Below are 19,578 nucleotides of genomic sequence, written 5' to 3' on the forward strand. Positions count from 1 at the left end.
AAGGATTTAGGGTCAAGTGCAGAAGAGAAAGAGTTAATTTTAGAAAAACACGTAATTTATTTAGAGACTATTTGGAAGGAGAAGAAATAGTGAAGGAATGATGAATTAAGTGAAGGAGTGATGAACAAGGAGACTGTAAGTTGAATAGAAAAGTTTGAAAGCCTATCATGATGAAGGCTATAGGAGTCAATAAAAAATAATAAATTAACTGCTCATCAGTGACTTATGTGGAGTTGAGATGGATGTCACTAGAATTTAGGAAGCAGTAGCCTGAGAACCATTCTTTCAGAATAGTAGTATATCCTGAGAAGGCTGCTGAAATTATCTAAGTACAAGAGCCAGAACCTAAGAGGTGTGTCATGATGAGAAAGTTGAGGAGAAGGTGCGATAAATCAGCAACATGGCCAAAAATTGGCCGAGTGGCAGTGATCTGAAAATACTTTTTATACTGATTCACTAAAATCTAATCAAGTACTAGTAAGAGTACTTCATAAATATCCTGATAGTCTAACAGGAGCTTTATTTGTCATCCAAGACCTGCATGATGTGTAGAGGGGGTAGTTGGGTATTGTACATTGTGCCAAAGGTGCAAAGAAAGAAGGAAAGCTTAAGCCTGCTTTAATCTCAAGGCAACCTGAGGCTAGGGCATGTCCTGGACAGCAGGGACTCACCCTGATGTGGGAGCAAGTATAAGGATGTATGCCCCTTCATGGATCTCTTGCTTGAGTAAACCATGATATAGTCATTCGACTGGCTCCCTAAAGGAAAGGGCAGAAAATCTTTGACAGAAGATTATGTAAAATTGAAAGAAATATATGACTTTTGAAGAACCTGATTTTCTTAAACTTGGAGTGGGAAATAAAACCAAAGGATTGCTTCAGAGCAGGAGGCAGTCAATGACAACTTCAGAGTGTAATGAACTGCCTTAGAATGAGGGATCACAACATCAGTCTTGGGGACCTGCAGAGGAATACATGATTTCTAAAGGAATAACAAGTACTAACAGTTTACAAAACCCTAAGACCAATTAAACCTACCATGCTTCATATCTTTATTATCTTTGTTATTCATTCATTCATTCATTCATTCATTCATTCATTCCTCCCCATATGACAGACAATAATGGGCTACATACTTGGAATAGACAAAATTCCCATTTTGATGGAGCATACGTAGTTGGAAGTGGGCTTAGGGTGGGGAGGACACTGGAATATTAAAAAAATACTACACTGAGTCTTCAGGATCTGAAGCATTTTGTGTATTTGTGTACATGCCTGGGTTTGTGTTTATTTTTGTGTTCATAGTGTAGGTTTAGATGTACTAGTAGGTGTGTATGTGTGATAAAGGTAGACAAAAGGTGGTAACTATAGATTTCCTGGCTATGCCAGCCTCCATATAAAGAAAAAACTACCAAATAATATCATCATGGAAATGCTATTGGTATAACATAAGTTAGTGAAATGCCTTTTTATTTGCTTTATATTGTTTTAAGGTTTGTTGCCTATCAAAGAAAAAAATTGATTTTCAGTATTTCCAAGATTACTATTATGAGTTAGGCATTCTCTTTTGCTCTTGATGAGGTTATAAATTGTTAAATCTTTCTGGAAAGCAGTTTGGAATATGTATTAAGAGCATTGATATGTTCATATCTTTTCAATATACAATTTTAGGGAATTTATCTTAAGGGAAATAATCCACAATAGGGCAAAGCTTTATGCACAGAGATAGTCACTATAGCCTAATTAATAACAGAAATAAAATGCCAAAAATTCAAGTTATGTATGAATAATGGTTGTCTTACTATGGTTCATGAACAGTATGAATATCTTGTAAATAGTTAAAGTTATGTCCTCAAGGAGTTTTAATGACATGGGAAAATATTTATGACGTAGGAAGTTATGGTTAAAAATCAAGATACAATTTTTTATATGCTGCATAGTTTTAATATTTAAAACAATTCAATAAAATTGGGTGGAAAGAAATAGGCCAACATGCTTTATACTTTAATCATTTTCTGTGATTTGTACATGGGACTTTTATATCCAGGAATACCAATAAATATTATCTTTAAAACCCTGTGTTAGAGTAGAAGCTAAATGGCTCTGTGATTGTCCCATAAACCACTGAGTCCTATTCTGAAATGATGTGGGAAATGAACATTTACATATATAACCATAATATCAATTCAAGCTTTTGCTAAAGAATTTGTCAGGTGGGTATATTTTAATGCAAAGAGGGCGATTCTTTTTTTATTTTCCTGTGTGTGTGTGTGTGTTTCAGAAAGTTTTTTTTCTTAACTTTTTATCATGATAGATAAAAGTTTATCCTTGGTCTCAGGCATTGTGAATCCAGTGAAAGAGTAGAAATGATTTTATGGGACAACACTTTTACAGACTATTATTTTAATTAAGTAAATAGAAAACAGAGATATGTTAAAGATTAGGACAATATTTCTTCTCATTTTTTCCTAATCATCACCTGATAAAATGTTTTATTGATTTTAGAGAGGAAGGGAGAGAGAGAGAGGGAAACATTGATATGAGAAACATTGAGATTAAAAAGAAAAAAAAGAAAAAAAAAGAGAGAAACATTCAGATTGGTTGCCTCCCATAAGCACCCCTACCGGGGATCCAGCTGCAACCTAGTTATGTGCTCTGAGAGGGAATCGAACCCACAACCTTTTGCTGTATGGGTGATACTACAACCGACTGAGCCAACTGGCCAGGGCAAGGCAATACTTTTTAAAATGTAGTTCTGGGATGCGGGGCGCGGTTACAGTGTTTTGGCCAGGTTCAAGCCTCGGACTAATGGAAGGACAGGGTCCTCTCATTGCCACGTGCAAGTCCCAGCTGGAGGGCAGGGCCCTCCCAGCACAATCATAGCCAACAGCTATGGTTGTAAGCTTGAACCTATGGTCCAAACACGTGGCCCCACCTGCCTTGTGCTAGAGTTCAGGTGCATGTAGTTGAGTAGGGCTGGAACTCACGAGAATGCTGTAAACAACTTGATCACGCCCCTACTTTGCCTCGTGGCACCTGCTATAAAATAAAGACATGGCTTGTGGGCACTGGCGTTGTCTCCTCATCAGGGAGCAGTGTCCCACTGAGACCCAGCTTTCGTTCTCTTGTCTGTCTTTTCTCAATCCTTTCAGCCCCCCCGCCCCCCCCCCTCAGGATCACCTTTGGCCGTAACACTGGGACCCCCTGTTTGAAATGTAAACTTCCCTGACCTACTCAATCAGAAGATGGGTACTGGGGAGCTGTATTTTTAAAGACAGACCTGGGTAATTTTTTCTGAGATTCTCTAAGAACTACCAGTTGGGGAAGAGAGGCTTGAGATTTAGACATTCTTGCATAGGATCTTCTCTGCTCCAACACTTGGTAGAATTAGACATTTTCTCAATTGCATGGATCCAAAATATACTTTGCTTCCTGGATAAGTCAGAATTGGGGAATGGGATCTGTCTATGGCTCTACTGCAATCTTATTTGAAAAGTTTAAATTTGGAATTCTCTGAGAGCAGACACAAGTGGTTGGTAACATTGCTGGGAATGGTGATAGGGTGACCATGTAGGTAATTTGTCTTGGCTAGGAAATAGCAGCCCACCAGTTCCAGTTCCTTTGAGGGTGTTCTTTGGGTGGAGTGCTTGCCTACATCATTATTTACAACTCTTGATGAGACAGGTGTCCATGAAGAATTCTAATACCCTATGGGTTAAAGGTGCAAGTGCTAGGGTCAGACACACCTGTCACATTCCACATGCCTGGAGGAAATTAAATAACTCAAAATCTTAGATTCTTCTTCTGTAAAATTGGGTTACTACCAGTGACAGCCTAATGATGAAAAATTGTGTGCAAATCATTTAACACAGGGCCTGACATAAAGATCTGTGTGTGTGTGTGTGTGTGTGTGTGTGTGTGTGTGTGTGTTGGCAGTGGATCCAAGTATACTAATAATTCTTCATCTGAGCTAGATTTTTGATCTCTGTTCATTTAATGGAACATCTAACCTTATTGATATTCACCCGCTCAGGGTTGGTGTAGGACTTAATTGAAAAATATGAAGTATCATTTGCATACCTTCTCCAGATCCAAAGAAAGTCAAAAGTCATTCACACACACACACACACACACACACACACACACACACACAGAGCCTTAACACTGACCAGCTCTATAATACTTCTGGGGCGCCACATTCCATAAAGCTATTTTAGATTCTAATAAATGTGACTTCATCATGATCAATATCATGAAGCACATTTACTAACGCCTTTCTTGCCTCACTGGTGAATATTTCCTGAGTAAACGTACTCGTTACACTTTTCCCTAATTTAAACTTGCGTTTGCCAAGTTACAGGTTTCTCCAGTGGCTTCTTAACATTAGGAAAATAACCATCCCCCAGACCCATGACTAAATCAGGTCGAGACAATTACCAGGAGCAATCATTTATATTATCCAGTTGCATAGCACACTTCGTGAATAAATGACGTATCCCAGCTTAGGGTACATCACCAGATTCAGGTCGGAGAGTATCCTCTGCCAGTCGATAAGAGTGCGGGTCACTGGGAGATCCCTTCGGAGAATTTTTCTCAGGGCTTCATTCGATAACTCCTGTAATTCTTCTAAGACCGAAGCTTGAAATTTATTCTCTTGCTCTTCCACAAGCCTCGCAAAACTTAGAGCCAGCTGAGCTTGGTTCACTATTTCCAAGCTTTCCTTCAGGTCCTTGGAGATTTCAATATGAAGGTTGACATTCTTGAAGAAGTGAGCTTGCACAAAAATTCTCCCTGTTACTTGGGTTAGAAATGGATGCACCTGGAAAATCCATTTAGATTTCCAAAGGCCATTCCAGAAATTTCCTGTTACATAGCTGTGATCTTCAATGCACGCTATCAAGAACTCCTTTTTTTTCACAGTTTTTCTCAGCACGTTGCAGTTTCCTGTTGGATAGTGGTCATTCACATACAGCTTCAAGGCACACAGAACAACATTTCGCAGGTATTCTGTCTCATTCCGAATGATGCCATGAGTTTTGATGTCTTTCAACTGGTTTTGAAGCAGGTCGAATTTGAAAGACAGTTTGCTGTGACAGTCAAAAAACCGGAAGTCACCCACTACATTGTGGTGAGACAAGAGGACTGGATTTCCATCGATGCAGAGTGGAACATAGTATTTTTGGCAGTGTTGATGGCCTGCACACTCACCTTGATAGTGCATAAGTTTTTCATCACGGATAAGCAGACAGAGATCATCAAAGGCATTGACGAATTCCCCTGGAGGAGCCTGTATCAACAGTCTACGAATTGCTCTTTCTTTCTCTTTCCTACTCAGAACAGTAAGTGACATGTTTGGTTACAGCAGAAGCAAAGCTTCTGAAATTAAGTGTGTTCAAAGGATGAGAAAACATTCCATGAGTCACCTTTCCCGTCAAGGTGTTCAACATTCAAGCTTAAGATTACTGTGTCTAACCATGAAAACAGGTAGCCTGGCAAGCTCTGAGTCTCCTGATGAAGTCATAAAGAATCTTTTTCTCTGAAGCGTGGAACTTTTGATGACATCACAATGGGTGCTCAAACCAAAAAAATAAAAATGACAGTCACTTGACAGCATGGTGCCCAGCCAACCAGTTATCTGTATTTTGGAGGTATTATGAACTTAGCCTTCTGAACAGCCTTCTTCAAAAGTGGTGTGTCTCCACATACATTAGATATTGTCAGGGATCTAGAGAAGCATCCCAGAGTTGCTAGAGAGTGTTTTGCAGAACTTTGCACCTTCTGGGACCACAATGGCGCTGACTTATACTCAGACTATCAGAATAGCTGTCTTAAACCTGCTGGAAGCATGGTATGCTGAAAGGGTTGAGGGCTTTGAACAAGATAGCAAAAGTAAAATGAGATTTGGTTGCAGTTCATGGAAAAATGCCAGACAGCAGGAGATGCAGCATTTATAAACATTGTGGGTTTGGAGACGGTCAGAACATAAGCAATAGCCTGAAAGTTTCCAGGGTAGTGAGGTGCAAGGAGCACATCTTGCGAATTGTTTCTATGGGAATTAAGTGTGAGTCGTCTCCAAAGAACGAAGACAATAAATCACTTTTCCTTCTCTTCTTTCTCTCTAGAAAGGGGCAGTGACAACAGCTGAGGAGTATCAAGAGATTCATTTCTTGCAAAGGGGCAGAAATAATTATATCCGGAACCGTTGACAACACCTAATGTGGAGAGACTTCTAAGCAAGGAGAAAGGGAAGGCCATGTCATGAAAATATGGAGAAATATCCATTCAAAAGTCCTTTCTATTCCTCTTTCCTGGTCTTCCTCTTGTTTTAACCCCTTTATTCTTTTCTCATTCTTCTTTGAGGACTCCTGAACTTAAATCTCTCTCATTTACATATAGACGTATTCCTTCCATATCTGTTCTGAGCTTTTTCTGAGTTTCCCTAGCTTCCGGTATCTTTTTCTTATAAGAGCATGAATTTTACCATAGTAAGTATTAGCCATTAAATTGAAGGGCTTCTCAGTAGTTCCAACAATCTGAAATTGAGTGGATTATTGAACAATATTCTTTACCAATGCCTTTCATGATTTTATAGACTGTCATGTTCTTTTCAATCTTAGTTTTTCAAAAACTAATTTTTGTAGTGTATCTATAGATAATAAATAAGCTTGATTATTTTCATACCAAATATACACTTACTATGCCATTTTAAACCCTTTTTGATGATACTGCATATGTTTATTTTTTGGGCATGTGTGTAGGTGGACATTTGGCTAATGCAGAAACAATATCAGATATGGTTACTATTTTTATTGAACACTCAGTAGCAGAAACTGTGTTCAGTAATGTATTGTGAACTCATTTATTGTCCCCACCTTCTCTAAATATTAAATTGAACACTTTTCAGATGAGGGAACTGATGCTGAAAGAGGTCAGGTGACAGAGATAGCTTGAAGTCCAGCTGCCTCCCAAATCCATATCTTTAAGGAATAGACTGTATTTCCCGAGTAATAACTCATTTCATAAATGTTTATTTTTATTTTCCTGTAATTTTTATTGTGTTATGCCCTTTCATACCTTTATGAAGAATAATACCTACTTAGTTTTGTTTAAATATTATTTATCATAAGAATTACCTTGTAATTTAAGCACAGAATAGACTATTCTTTAAAAACAAAAATAAACTGAAGAGAGATCAAATATTTCTTTAGGCATTTTAAGTACGTCATGACTTTCTGTGAGAATTTCCTTAACTTCCTTCTTTGTGTTTCATACGTGGTTTTTGTCAATTGTTCGAGAAGACTTTAGAGGTGGAAAAATTAACCTAGAAAAAGCTCTGAAATTACTTGAAAAATTTAATATTCACTGTAATTATATTCATGTGAAGTATATTTTTAAGGTGAGATGCTATCTGCCCCTGCCGACCCTACTCTAGAAAGGACTTAACCCAATATAGCAAAATGTCAATAGCTACTTGGATGCTTTCTGCAGAAAATAACATATGAAAAATTAGTTTCTTAAGAATTAAAGCAATTAATTATGCTAAATATACTTAGAATCAAGATAGAATCTAGGTAAGATGTAAAACCAGGTGCTGATAAAATTTGAAATAATTCCAGGTTATCAGTTTAGAATAATCTACTGAAAATGCAGGGATGTTGACATTAGATTAGGATCAGCTATATGATTAGATTAAATCATATACATGATGAAACAATATATTAATTGTATGTTAGTGACTAATAGAAAAGTGAGTAATCTTGAAAATAATTTGTATTTACTCATCTCAAAGTAGAAAATCATGCCCAAAGTTCTCCGTTTAAGGAAGATCTGGTAGAAAGAGAACCTGGCTCAGCCGTCTTCCCACTAGAGGACAGAGGGAAGATCATGAATAAAATGAGAAGTCGAGTGTTTAGCCAAGTTTTGCAAAGATTGCAAATGGCACATTTCTTGGTGAATCAGGAATGACGACTAGACTGGCCAATCTAGATAGTTAGGAAGTTAGATATCCTAACTTTGATTTTGTTTTTTGGACATGAGTAGCCAGAAACACAATCTATATTGAAATTGCTACCACTAGCACAAACTGGGAAGCTTATGTTCCCTTACTTGCAAGCGAACCAGCTAGTCTGATATAGTTTCACAGGTGCTGACAGAGGCAGGCTTCCTCTTCAGAGAAACACGACAGCTTGTTACTCACAAAAATAGCAGTTGCCAGAGTATCAGCATTTTGATGCCATTTTTCTAAGCCCCAGTTCCCAAAGTGTGATGATGTAAGGAAGGCCAGGTGACAGGTACAACACATGCAATGGGCTGCATTACTAGAGAGCAACCTCAAGCTTGAGGAACCCAGATCTTTTATTATAGGCAGTAAGTGAGTCTGACCTTTTTGCTCAGGAGGGCATCAGCATTTTCATTGTGGGCAGTAAGCACACCTGTTTATTTCTCAGAGGGATACACTATATCTTCATTATGCAAACATCCTTCAAAAGCTAGTCCTGAAGAAAGAATGTTGGTTTCTCTGCTCCAAAAATGTGCAGAAGCACAAGACCTATGGAGAATTGCCTCCTAACAAACACTTCTCCCAATAAGATGTAGCCCCCATATTTACAAACCACAAAGAGGAGGTTCAAACAGAAAAGCTGTAGTGCTCAGGAGACTGCAGCAAAAGACAAATGCTTCAGAGTCGTTTCAATGAATCTATGTAGCGTGTGCTGCAATAAGCTATCTGAATTTTAATCAGGTTGTGTCTAATACTACATCTGAAGGACACAAGTTTTTGTGAAAGACCTTTACACACAGAAATTTCCCCGTGGTATTGCTCAAGGGGAGAAATAGCTACATCCTTTCAGGTTTAATAAAATTTCACATTCAACACAATATAGAGGTGGCAATTAAATCTCTTTCAAATGTGAAATACTGCCGGTTTTATTCAGTGATTTATCAGGTTGCTTTGAATTTTCTTCGAGACAGAGATATCTGTTTGAAATGCACATGAGTGAAATGCATGCCATATTCAAAAGCATTATGTAGAAGGCTCAACATTTGAAAAAAGTAAAGAAATAGTTCATTAATTGAAATTTATGATTATTCAGATAGGACAGAGCTGAGGGTCTATTTTGTTTAGCAAAACCTTTTTGGAGTGGCTATGAAAACAATGTTAATTATAAAAATTAGAGAGGCGGAGAGTGCCTAATATACTTCAAAAACCTCTTTAAACTGACCCCAAATACTTTAGAAGCATAAATTACATATAATTGAGGTTGATGGCCATGACAAACTATTTTATCTATTCAAATAATTCCCCTAGGCCCTCTAATAAATAATACTCGTTGCCTTAAGCTAAACTGCCATATGTTTATTAAAATGTTGATTAAATGGAATTCTTAAGGAAGGTGTATTGGCTAACTGAATTTTCTGGATAGCTGAAGATTCAGTTTCTTAAATATCCCAATCTTCTGCTTCAACTTTTGCTGCTATTCTTTCCTCACTTTATGGGTACACCTTTTAGCCATAGTAAATAAAGTGAATCATTATGAATCTTATTTTGGTGACCCAAGTCTTCTAGTGTCTCAAGGCTACTGTTATTAACAAGCTCAGTAGGCATGGAGATTCTTCACTCTATTAGATATGAGCTGTGTGATACTTGCGAGGCAAGTCAGCAGTCTCTCTGAGCAAAAGTCTTAATCTGCAGAGTGGGGATACTAATATAGCTATCTTGCAAGGTTGTTCTGAATGTCAAATAAGGTGTTATTTGTAATGTACCTAGCACCAGGCTTGGCAAAATGTAGGCACTAGTAAATTAGTTGAAGGTATGTCCATAATGATTTAAAAATAAATATACAAAGTTGTATTACATTTATTGATTTCCTAAGAAGCTGACATCAATTCTGACATGAATTTATTTCCTCACAATGTAAAAGTTTATTATAAAATTTGAGTGAAAAATATACAGTGGTGGGCAAAAGTAGGTCAAATTGTCAGCCAGCATTATCTAAAAGATAAACCATAAGATAATGAAATAATAATGATGATAATAATAAGGTAAATGATAAAATAAATAATATAAGAATAAGCTCTGTTTCATGTACTCACAACTGTAAACTTAATTTTGTCTACCCCTTTATAATACTATGGCCATAGCAAAATATTCTAAATTTTTTTTTTAAAAAAAATGATTGAGTCATGGCTTGAGCAGCAACTCCCTAATTTAAAAAAATCCCTTTATTAGATTTCTTCCCTTCCTTTAAATTTTTTTTTGTTAATCCTCACCTGAGAATATTTTTCCATTGATTTTTTTTTTCTTGTAGAGAGAGTAGAAGGATTGGGGGATAAGGAACAGGCAGGAATGGGGGCAGAAACATTGATATGAGAGAAACACATTGATTGATTGCCTCCTGCAGGGGCCCTAACCAGGGCCAGGGATCAAGCCTGCAGCTGAGCTATGTGCCCTTGACCAGAATCAAACCTGGGACCCTTCAGTCCATGGGCCGATGCTCTATCCACTGAGCCAAGCTGGCTAGGTCTTCCTTGCTTTTATCATTGACTTGTAGCATGTAAGATATTCTATAGGAAATCTGTATAATTTTAATGCACATAACCAATCATAGATTATACTCTGAATTGTTGGTTGAATATAAAATAGTATCCTCTTAATTTCAAAATTTTATATTATTATAGGACTTACCTTAAGTTTTCAAATTCTCTAAACAGATAACAACCATTATTAAATCATAGTATGTACATACCACTCAGTTAGAAACTTAGAAACTATAAAACATAAAGTATTATCTTTCATAAGGAAGAAAAGAAAGACAGAAATTATTATTTTATAAGTAGATTATAATAAATATCATAGGTAATACTAACAGGGAATCTGAGAAGACAGAGACTCCAACTTGGGCTTTTGTAAAAATGCCATGGTGGAGGTGGCCTTCTCCTTGGAGGATGAAGAATGAGAGGCAACATGTATAGAGTAGAGTACAAGAAGTCCTTGGGGGATAAAAGGTGATCAAACATGATATGAGTATAAGATGCATGAAGGGGAGTGATGAGAAATAACTATAAATGCCAGTTCTGGCCAGGTAAGAAATCCTGAATGGTAGGCCTTGAAATTTGGATTTACTTTTGTAGGAAATGGATAACCATTGAAGTTTTTGAGTAGAGACATAGTGTGTATTTTAGGATACATATGGCAGCACTGTAGAATGGATTAGACCAGTGGTTCTCAACCTGTGGGTTGCGACCCTTTTGGGGGTCGAACGACCCTTTCACAGGGGTCGCTTAAGACCATCGGAAAACACATATATAATTACATATTGTTTTTGTGATGAATCACTATGCTTTAATTATGTTCAATTTGTAACAATGAAAATACATTCTGCATATCAGATATTTACATTACAACTCATAACAGTAGCAAAATTACAGTTATGAAGTAGCAACATGAGGAACTGTATTAAAGGGTCGCGGCATTAGGAAGGTTGAGAACCACTGGATTAGCTGATAGCAGGCAGAGAGACAAGGTAGAGAATTCCCTGTTGCTTTGGCCCTACAAATCTGCAACTTGGGTTGATTCAGCCACTTATATTTTTGTTTGATTTCACTTAACGTTTATGAGTTCCTACCACAGTTCAACCAAGTTTATGTTTAATCTTATCTGAAAAATATGTAGCACCATATCCTTTTTTAAATGTTACATTCCCTCTTTTAGTAGATGAGTTGAAAGAATTCCTTACTGTACATTTCTCTCTCCACTTCTTCAATCATCTATTCCAATACAATTTGCTTCCACACCAATTTTGGAAACATATTTATTTCTAAAATGCTATTTCCCATGGTGAAGCGTCTGTGTGCATTTTATTTATTACTCTTAAAGTTCTTTCTATTCTGATTTCTGTGACATCATTGTCACCTAGTTTTTGCTTAAAATTTTTGATCATTCCTTCTCACCTGTCCTTCTGCTCTCTTCTTAAAATTCAGTTCTTATTTTTTTTTTTTCTTTTTACTTACAAACCTTCCGGAGGAATCTACTGACTTTCTTACCCTCCCCTCTAGTTTTATTGAGATATAATTGGCATATAGCATTTTATTAGTTTTAGATGTACAACATGATTTGAGATATATATATATATATATATATAGTGAAATGATCACCATAATAAGTTTAGTAAATATCCATCACCTCACATAGTTAGAAATTTTTTTTTCTTGTGATAAGAATTTTTAAGATTACTCTCTTAGCTACTTTTAAATATATGATACAGTATTGTTGACTTTAGTCACCAGACTATACATTAAATCCACATAACTTATTTATCTCATAACTGGAAGTTTATACCTTTTAACCACCTTCAACTGCCCTCTCTCATCTCCGCCTCCAGCAACCACCAATCTGTTCTCTGTATCTTAATTTTTTAAGATATTAAATTTTTTTTTGGTCCACATAAAAGGAGATTATACAGTATTTGTTTTTTCTCTTTCTGACCTATTTCACATTACATGATGCCCTCAAAGTCCATCAATAATGTCACAAATTACATAATCATCTTCCTTTTTATGACTGATATACATATCACATTTTCTTCATCTATTCATCTGATGGACACTTCGGTTGTTGCCATAGCTGGGCTATTGTAAATAATGCTGCAATAAACGTGAGGGTGCACATATCTTTTCAAAATAGTGATTTTACTTCCTTTGGAGAAATACCAAGAAGTGTAATTGCTGGACATATTTAGGTCTATTCGTAATTTTCTGAGGAAACTCCATTATATTTATGACCATTATTTGAACTCTTTGACAGATAAGTCACTTATCTCTGTTTCATTAAAGTCTGTATGTGGGGTTTTATCTTGTTCTTTTGTTTGGAATATTTTCCTTTGTTCTTCTAACTTTTTTTTTAAACTGTTGGTTTCTGTGCCTTAGATGGAGCATTCACCTCTGCTAGTCTTAAGGAAGCTGTCTCATTTAGTAGATAAACCTCATTGTTTAGCTCAGCCTGAGCTCTTATTTTTCTCAACCTCTGTGATTTCCCAAAGCTACTTTATTCTTAGTGGCTCCTAGTTCTGGGAGGCTGTGTGCCAAGACCTGCCAGTGTCCCAAAGGGAGGATCTCAGCACCTGGCTGCAGGCTAATTGGAAGCTGGACCCTCAGGCAAAGTATGCAAACAGATCTCTTTCAGGGAAGGACTGGGAGATGGGTGGAGGCATCAGTCCACTCTCTTTGCTCCGAGGCCCAGGGAACAGCCAACCAAGGACTTTTCCTTTGTTTGCCACAGTTCTTAACCCGTGAACACAAGCCTCGCTGCCAACCAGAGCCAGGCCATATGTTCCCTCCAGTGGGACACCTCCAACCCGGAGCAGAGCAGGAGGACAACACAAAGTCTCTGGAGAACTGCAGCTGTGTTAAACCTTGTTGTGTTCAACCTGGCCTCCCTTAGAGATAGCCTGGGAATTGGGTGCCTCTGACCCTGACTGTGTCTGTGCTGAGCCCTGGAGAAACAGCCAATCAAGAACGGTTCCCTTGTGTGTTACAGACCTGTAGCACCCCCAACTGCGAGCCCCACTGGCCACCAGAGCTGGGCCACCAAGGAGCCCATCCCCTGACTAGCAGCTGCAGAAGCCCAGGTGCCAAATGTGTGCACAGCTTTGTTCAGGGAGACACTGGTGATCTGAAGTGAGGCAGAAAGGAGCATGAAGATGGCACACTCGGCCCCTAGATGTGTATTCGATCAGAAGCATGACTCTCAGGGGCCTCTTGCAGGGGGACACTAGGTGCTTCCCTGTCCTGCCTCGGTGCGGAGGCCTGAGAGTGTGTGTAGGGGCAGGCCTCCAGCTCTCAGGAGCCACGAAGAACTGTTTACTGTGGTCTTTTGGGTCTTGTGGACACCAGCCCCAGTTGGCTTTCAGAGCTAGGTATTTTGGGAGCCTGTCTCTCAGGTGGGAATCTTAAAAGTTGAGGCACTAGATATTGGATCCAAACCCTTCATTCCTCAGGGAGAAACTGGGAGTTGGGAGTTGCATCCAGATTATAGGTTGCCCTGCTGGGGCTGGAGATGATGGAGAGATTATGTTTCCGCCACTCCTACCCTTTTTGATGTGGGTTTTCCCCTTATCCACCCCATGTGTAGGATTTGCTCAACTAGTTTCTAGATTTCTTTCAGAGAAAATTGTACCATATGCAGCTGTAGATTTGGTGTATCTGTGGGAGGAGGTGAGTTCTGTAGCCTCCTATGCACTACCTTATTGACTTCAATGGCTTGAATTACTACTCTCATGGGAACAAAATTTCAGTTTTCCATCATGAATAACAAAGCCATATACAGAGACATGATAAAATGTGTTTGTCATCTGCCATGTTCTAGGCACTGTATTAGGTTTTTGCACACATTATTTTTTAACAAACAGTCAAAGAGGTTATTATTAGCATCTTTTAATACAGAAGGATATCGAGGATAAAGACAGTGATGTAATCTGTTCATATCTCATATAACTGTGGGAACTCACATCTGGGTATGTCTGACTCCAAAATCCTTATTGTCATGTCTTCTCCTCTAACACACCAATCCTCTCTTTCCACTCCAACCAAGTGCCTATTGGCAGTCTCTGCTTGGATGCCCAGATACTTTAATGTTTAAAATGAAACAGCTTTTTCTGCAAAACTTCCTATTTGATTCCCAGCTCAGATTGCTTCTTGAATTCCTCATATCAAACTCTCTGGTAATCACCATTGAACTTTTCCTCATGAAAGGGAGAGTTCATTTCCAGCATGTTTGTCCCCTATTGTACCCAAAGGTTCACTGTATAGGCCAAGTTGTCAAAAGATGAGACACTAGGGTGGATGAGGTAAGGGAAGCAGATATAGATAAGACATCCAATACATTTACATCTAGAACTTCCCATCTTGTACACCCCCAATCTACTGGGTGATATAGGTAGTATTATCTATCCCCATTTTGCAGATGAAGAATATAAAGCTCAGAGAGTTTAATTCATATGTCCAAAGTCTCACATATTGTGGAGCCACAAATATGTTTGTCCATTTTTTCTACCAATTGTTAGCTTTTCACCAAAATACAATGGCCTAATGTTCCTTGCATTTAATCTGTTTACAGTGTAATGAGAAAGTTCAAATATAAATGCGTAGCCTCTTTTGAAATTAAAGGCCCAAATGTGCACTTTCTGTGCTCAGTTTGTTATTTGTGTTACTATTATTCCACTAGTTATTCTAACTCTTTCCAACTCCAGACATTTCTGACTTCTCTCTCCCTTATGTGTCTAAAATTTTAATATTTAAGTTCTTCTGACTTCTTCCTTCATACTTTCACTGACACCTGTTCTTTAATTGCTTTTTAAAATTAAATTGATTGGTGTGACATTGGTCAACATGAACTTATAGGCTTCAGGTGTGGGTTTCTATGTTACAAGTTCTGTATATTGCACTGTGTGCCCACCACCCAAAGTCAAATCTTTTCCTGTCACCTTATATTAGGACCCCCTTCTCCCCTCACCTTCTTCCCTCTGGCAACCACCACACTGCTGTTTGTGTTCACGACTTTCAGCTTTATATCTCACATATGAGGGATATCATATGGTTGTTAGCTTTTTCTGACTGACTTATTTCACTTAGCATAGTGTTCTCAAGGTCCATCCATGTTGCTGCAAACAGCACTATTTCATCTTTTCTTACAACCGAGTAGCATTCCATTGTGTGTATGTACCACATTTTCTTTATCCAGTCCTCTATTGCAGGACACTGGTTGTTTCCATGTCTTGGCCACTATGAATAATGTTGCAATGAACATAGGTGTGCATATATCTCTGCAAATACATGATTTTGAGTTCTTCGGGTATATACCAGGAGCGGAATTGCTAAACAAACACTGTGTGCTCCCTTGCCACTTGTTCTGCTGTTGCGCCCTCACCCCTCCACTGTGCATGCCCAAAGAAGCGCCTGCTACTGGCCCAACCATGAGCTCCCCAATGTAGGGCTGCACTTCTTCCCATTTGGTCTCCCCGTTTATTCCTGGTTGCCCACCTTTAGATGTTTCAATGCGTGGGTCTCTCAGGCATGCATCTGAGTTGAGCAGGGCTTCCTTTGTTGAATTATAGTTCGTTAACTTGTTGAAAATGTCAGGGGGAGAGGACAAGGGGCTCTCTCACACTGCCATTCTTTGGACGTCACTTCTTCTTTAGTTTTTACTGACCATATTCTCTTGGATTATATCCTCTCTGTTCCCTTAGATGCTGTTCTGCATCTCTTCCAATTAGTATTGCAGATAATGATACTGAACTTCTGCTTTTGCTAGTCATTTTCTTACTCAGCCTCCCAGTGATTCTGTAGCTTTTAATAACTGGACCCAGCCCAATTTTTTCTCTTATGTCATAAAGTTCAAAAATGAAAATTCCAGAACAGCCAAGTGAATCCATGTTTTCTTATTGGAACCTACCTTGTTTGTCACTATCCCAAATCCTTCATGATATGCAGATACTACCTCCTTCAGGCACTACCTAGTTTCTGCAGCACCTGTAGTTTACAGTGATCTTGCATGCCTCTGATTTTCTCTGACATTTATGGTGCAGGCTGCGTATTAGTAGCATGGGGTACACACTGTCTAACATGGTTTCAAGAAGGCCCTGGCAGAGACTGGAATAGGAAAAGAAAATGTGTATTTCAAAAACATACTAGAATACTCATCTTTTCCCAAACCTTATTCTACTTCTGCTATAGCTATGTTTTAAGTGGTGGTGATCTATTAACCTTTTCCCAACTTTGGCACCACTTCCTGCAGTTTTACATATTTTATCTGAGATACTAATCTAATCTAAGATTCATCTTCTTTCAAGTATAAGTTTCTCTGTATGTTACCAAATATTCTAATTTATTGTTTGTGTATTTTTTTTTTATATTCACAATGTGAGCCCACTAGTGATTTTTATTTAGTAGGATAATGACAGGCTGAAGCAAGGAAGAATCACCATAGAAGAATTTAGATCAATTTATCGAAGTATTGTACACAGAGAAGAAATTATGGAGATTTTCAATGCGTATGCTGAAAACCGGAAATTTCTTTTTGAAAAAAATCTGGATGACTTTTTGACACAAGAGCAGTATATATTTAGCATGAGTAAAAGTTTTGCTTCTGAGATCATTGAAAAATATGAGCCTATTGAAGAAGGTAGGCTTGCATTTCAAAGTTTTATCAAATATTTACATTCTTAGCATTTTTTAATGAACTACGGTTATCAAATTCAAATTTAGGGATGGGTCAAATTTCTTCTGGATAATATAAAATATTTGTAGTTTTATTCTTGCATTTTATAGCATATATATATATATATATGTATATATATATATATCTTTAGAAAGCTACATGGTATTTCTTTCCTATTTCATTTTCCAGCTCCTTTCTTTTAACTGCTTTTATGTCTCTGTTAAATGTTCAGAGATAAGCTTAGGGGTAAAAAGCAAGATGAAGATTCTGTTATGTGTACTATAATAGAAGAAAGTGCCTGTATAGTCATTAATAAGATAAAAATTCAGTTATGAGTAGTCTTCAATCTTTATACATTATATTATTGAAAAAACACATGAATAATAAATTAGCTAAATAAAACAATTATAGGAAAGAGATAAAGTACTATAAACTCACTAATTTCTCCACTGTCTACATACATAATTGACTACAATATTTTAGAAACATTTTCAAAATTTTGCTTTTTCTTTATTTTTGAATATAGTCATCTGGTTTAAATTAAATGACCACTTAGGTCAGCGATTTTCAACCGGTGTGCCACAAGAATTTTTAAAACATGCAATACCTGACTATTTAGTCAGGGGCACTGACTTCTTTTCCTTTAGATTGTAAAAATAAGTAAAAAATAAATGACAAAAGCAAACACAAAAATAGCTGTCCAGTGTGAATGTATCGAAATTATACTTATCTTTCTTTGTCAGATCGGGGAAAAAATATACTTTTTGGTATGTTGCAAAATTTTAGTAATTACTTTAGGTGTACCATGAGATGAAAAAGGTTGAAAATTGCTGCCTTAGGCTAATGAGCTATCATATATTTTTTATTTTTGTTCCATCTTTCAGTGGATAAGAAAAACTTCAAAATTTTTTTATTTATGCTCATTTTTAAATAAAAGAATGGAGACATTATATAATAAATTATTTTTATATTTGCCTAAGTAACAATTACGTTAAACCATGGTGTTTAATCCTACAAAAATTAATTTGTAGCTCAAAATATTTATTTAACAAGGAGGTATGAAAGTCCAAATTCTGCCTTTGAAAGTTGGTTTATGGCAACCAGTGTTTAACATATAGCATGTGAACCAAACTGATTCCTTCATTGAGTCACCCATTCATAATTTATTCAAATATTTATTTGTGGCAACCAAGTATGTTTCTAGGGGAGGAAATACAGTGGGAAATAAGGCAAACTAGATCTTATTATATTCCTGATGGGGGTTGGAGGGATTTTGACAATGAAGAATCAGAGATACAAAAGTATAATTTCAAAGATTGCTATGTACTGTGAAAAATTAAACAGAAAATCAGAGAGAGTAAACACCCCAGGAAGTCTAGCTTAGGTTGGGTGTTTAGGCGATTCCTCTATGAGGCTGTGACATTTGAGCCGAGGCTTTGACGAAAAAATAACTAGTCATGTCACAAAAATGTCTGAGCAGTGTCTGAGTTGAGGGAAGAAAAGTGTTGGACCTGAGTTGGAAAATCCAAGGTACAAGGGGATAGTGTGGTTGGGACTTGGAGAATGAGGGCGAGATGAATTAGGAGGGATAGTCAGGGATCAAATCATCTGGTCTTGTAGGTCCTTGTTAAGATTTTGGGGCGTTTTAAACACAATAGGACTAAATGCAGTGCCAGCAAATGGGAATTTGATCAGATCACCATTAAAACTTTTGTAGGTTTGCAACAAGATAGTTTGCACCAGAATGTAAAACAACTACAATATTAGCAGCCCTTATTAATTCAGTTAACTTCTCTTTTTCAGTAGCAAAGACTTTCTCTAAGGAAGCAGTGAATTGATTTATATTCTGGCTCAAGCTCTTTATATCATCAATGACTAGAAATTCACTGATAAGCACTTTCAGTAGAGCTGATTTAGTGAATATTCAAAAAGAAATATTTTGGCTTTGCTACCTGCAGGTGGTAAAAGATACAACACAATTATGAGATGGTGGCAGTGACATCTTGGAATTGTGTTTGCATTTTAACTATAATATTGCACTGTTCTGTTTGTCCATGTCATCTTTCGGAATGTCCTCTGCTTCACTTGGTTTCAGACACAGCCAAGTCTTTACATTTCATCTACATGCTTATTGATCACTTTAGAGGCATATTAAGGCCAATTTTAAATATGATTTTAGAGCCCCAAATATTGCCAAGATTCTCAACTCATTCCATATTGGTATATGACATGTGCCAAATGAGGTTATTAAAAGCCGCGAGGTTCTCATCACAATCTTGTAGATTTAAAGGGAACAAAATGAGTTTGTTTTCTATTCCATTACCAAAGAACTTTATTTAATTATTTATTAGTTCAAAAGGGCTATAA

The 19,578-nt window shown here is 37.3% G+C and overlaps 2 protein-coding genes across 2 annotated transcripts in view; one reads left to right on the top strand and one right to left on the bottom strand.

Annotated features, from left to right (window-relative positions):
* Positions 1-4,449: 4,449 nt before the first annotated feature.
* CAPZA3 (capping actin protein of muscle Z-line subunit alpha 3) lies at positions 4,450-5,349 on the bottom strand. The gene has a single exon (XM_036297356.1). The coding sequence runs from the start codon at positions 5,347-5,349 to the stop codon at positions 4,450-4,452; it is 900 nt and encodes a 299-aa protein (XP_036153249.1).
* Positions 5,350-7,266: 1,917 nt separating this feature from the next.
* PLCZ1 (phospholipase C zeta 1) overlaps positions 7,267-19,578 on the top strand; it is a 41,997-nt gene continuing 29,685 nt past the window's right edge. Inside the window, exons 1-2 of the mRNA XM_036296816.1 lie at positions 7,267-7,395; positions 16,944-17,175. Of these exons, the coding sequence (XP_036152709.1) occupies positions 17,028-17,175 (148 nt within the window). The 5' untranslated portion in view covers positions 7,267-7,395; positions 16,944-17,027. The remainder of the gene's footprint in view (positions 7,396-16,943; positions 17,176-19,578) is intronic.

The sequence above is a fragment of the Myotis myotis genome, unplaced genomic scaffold (assembly GCF_014108235.1).
Source record: "Myotis myotis isolate mMyoMyo1 unplaced genomic scaffold, mMyoMyo1.p scaffold_m19_p_3, whole genome shotgun sequence".
Taxonomy (NCBI): domain Eukaryota; kingdom Metazoa; phylum Chordata; class Mammalia; order Chiroptera; family Vespertilionidae; genus Myotis; species Myotis myotis.

Excerpts from the sequence above, each read along its gene's own strand:
- CAPZA3 (XM_036297356.1), bottom strand. The coding sequence starts at position 5,349 with ATGTCACTTACTGTTCTGAGTAGGAAAGAGAAAGAAAGAGCAATTCGT.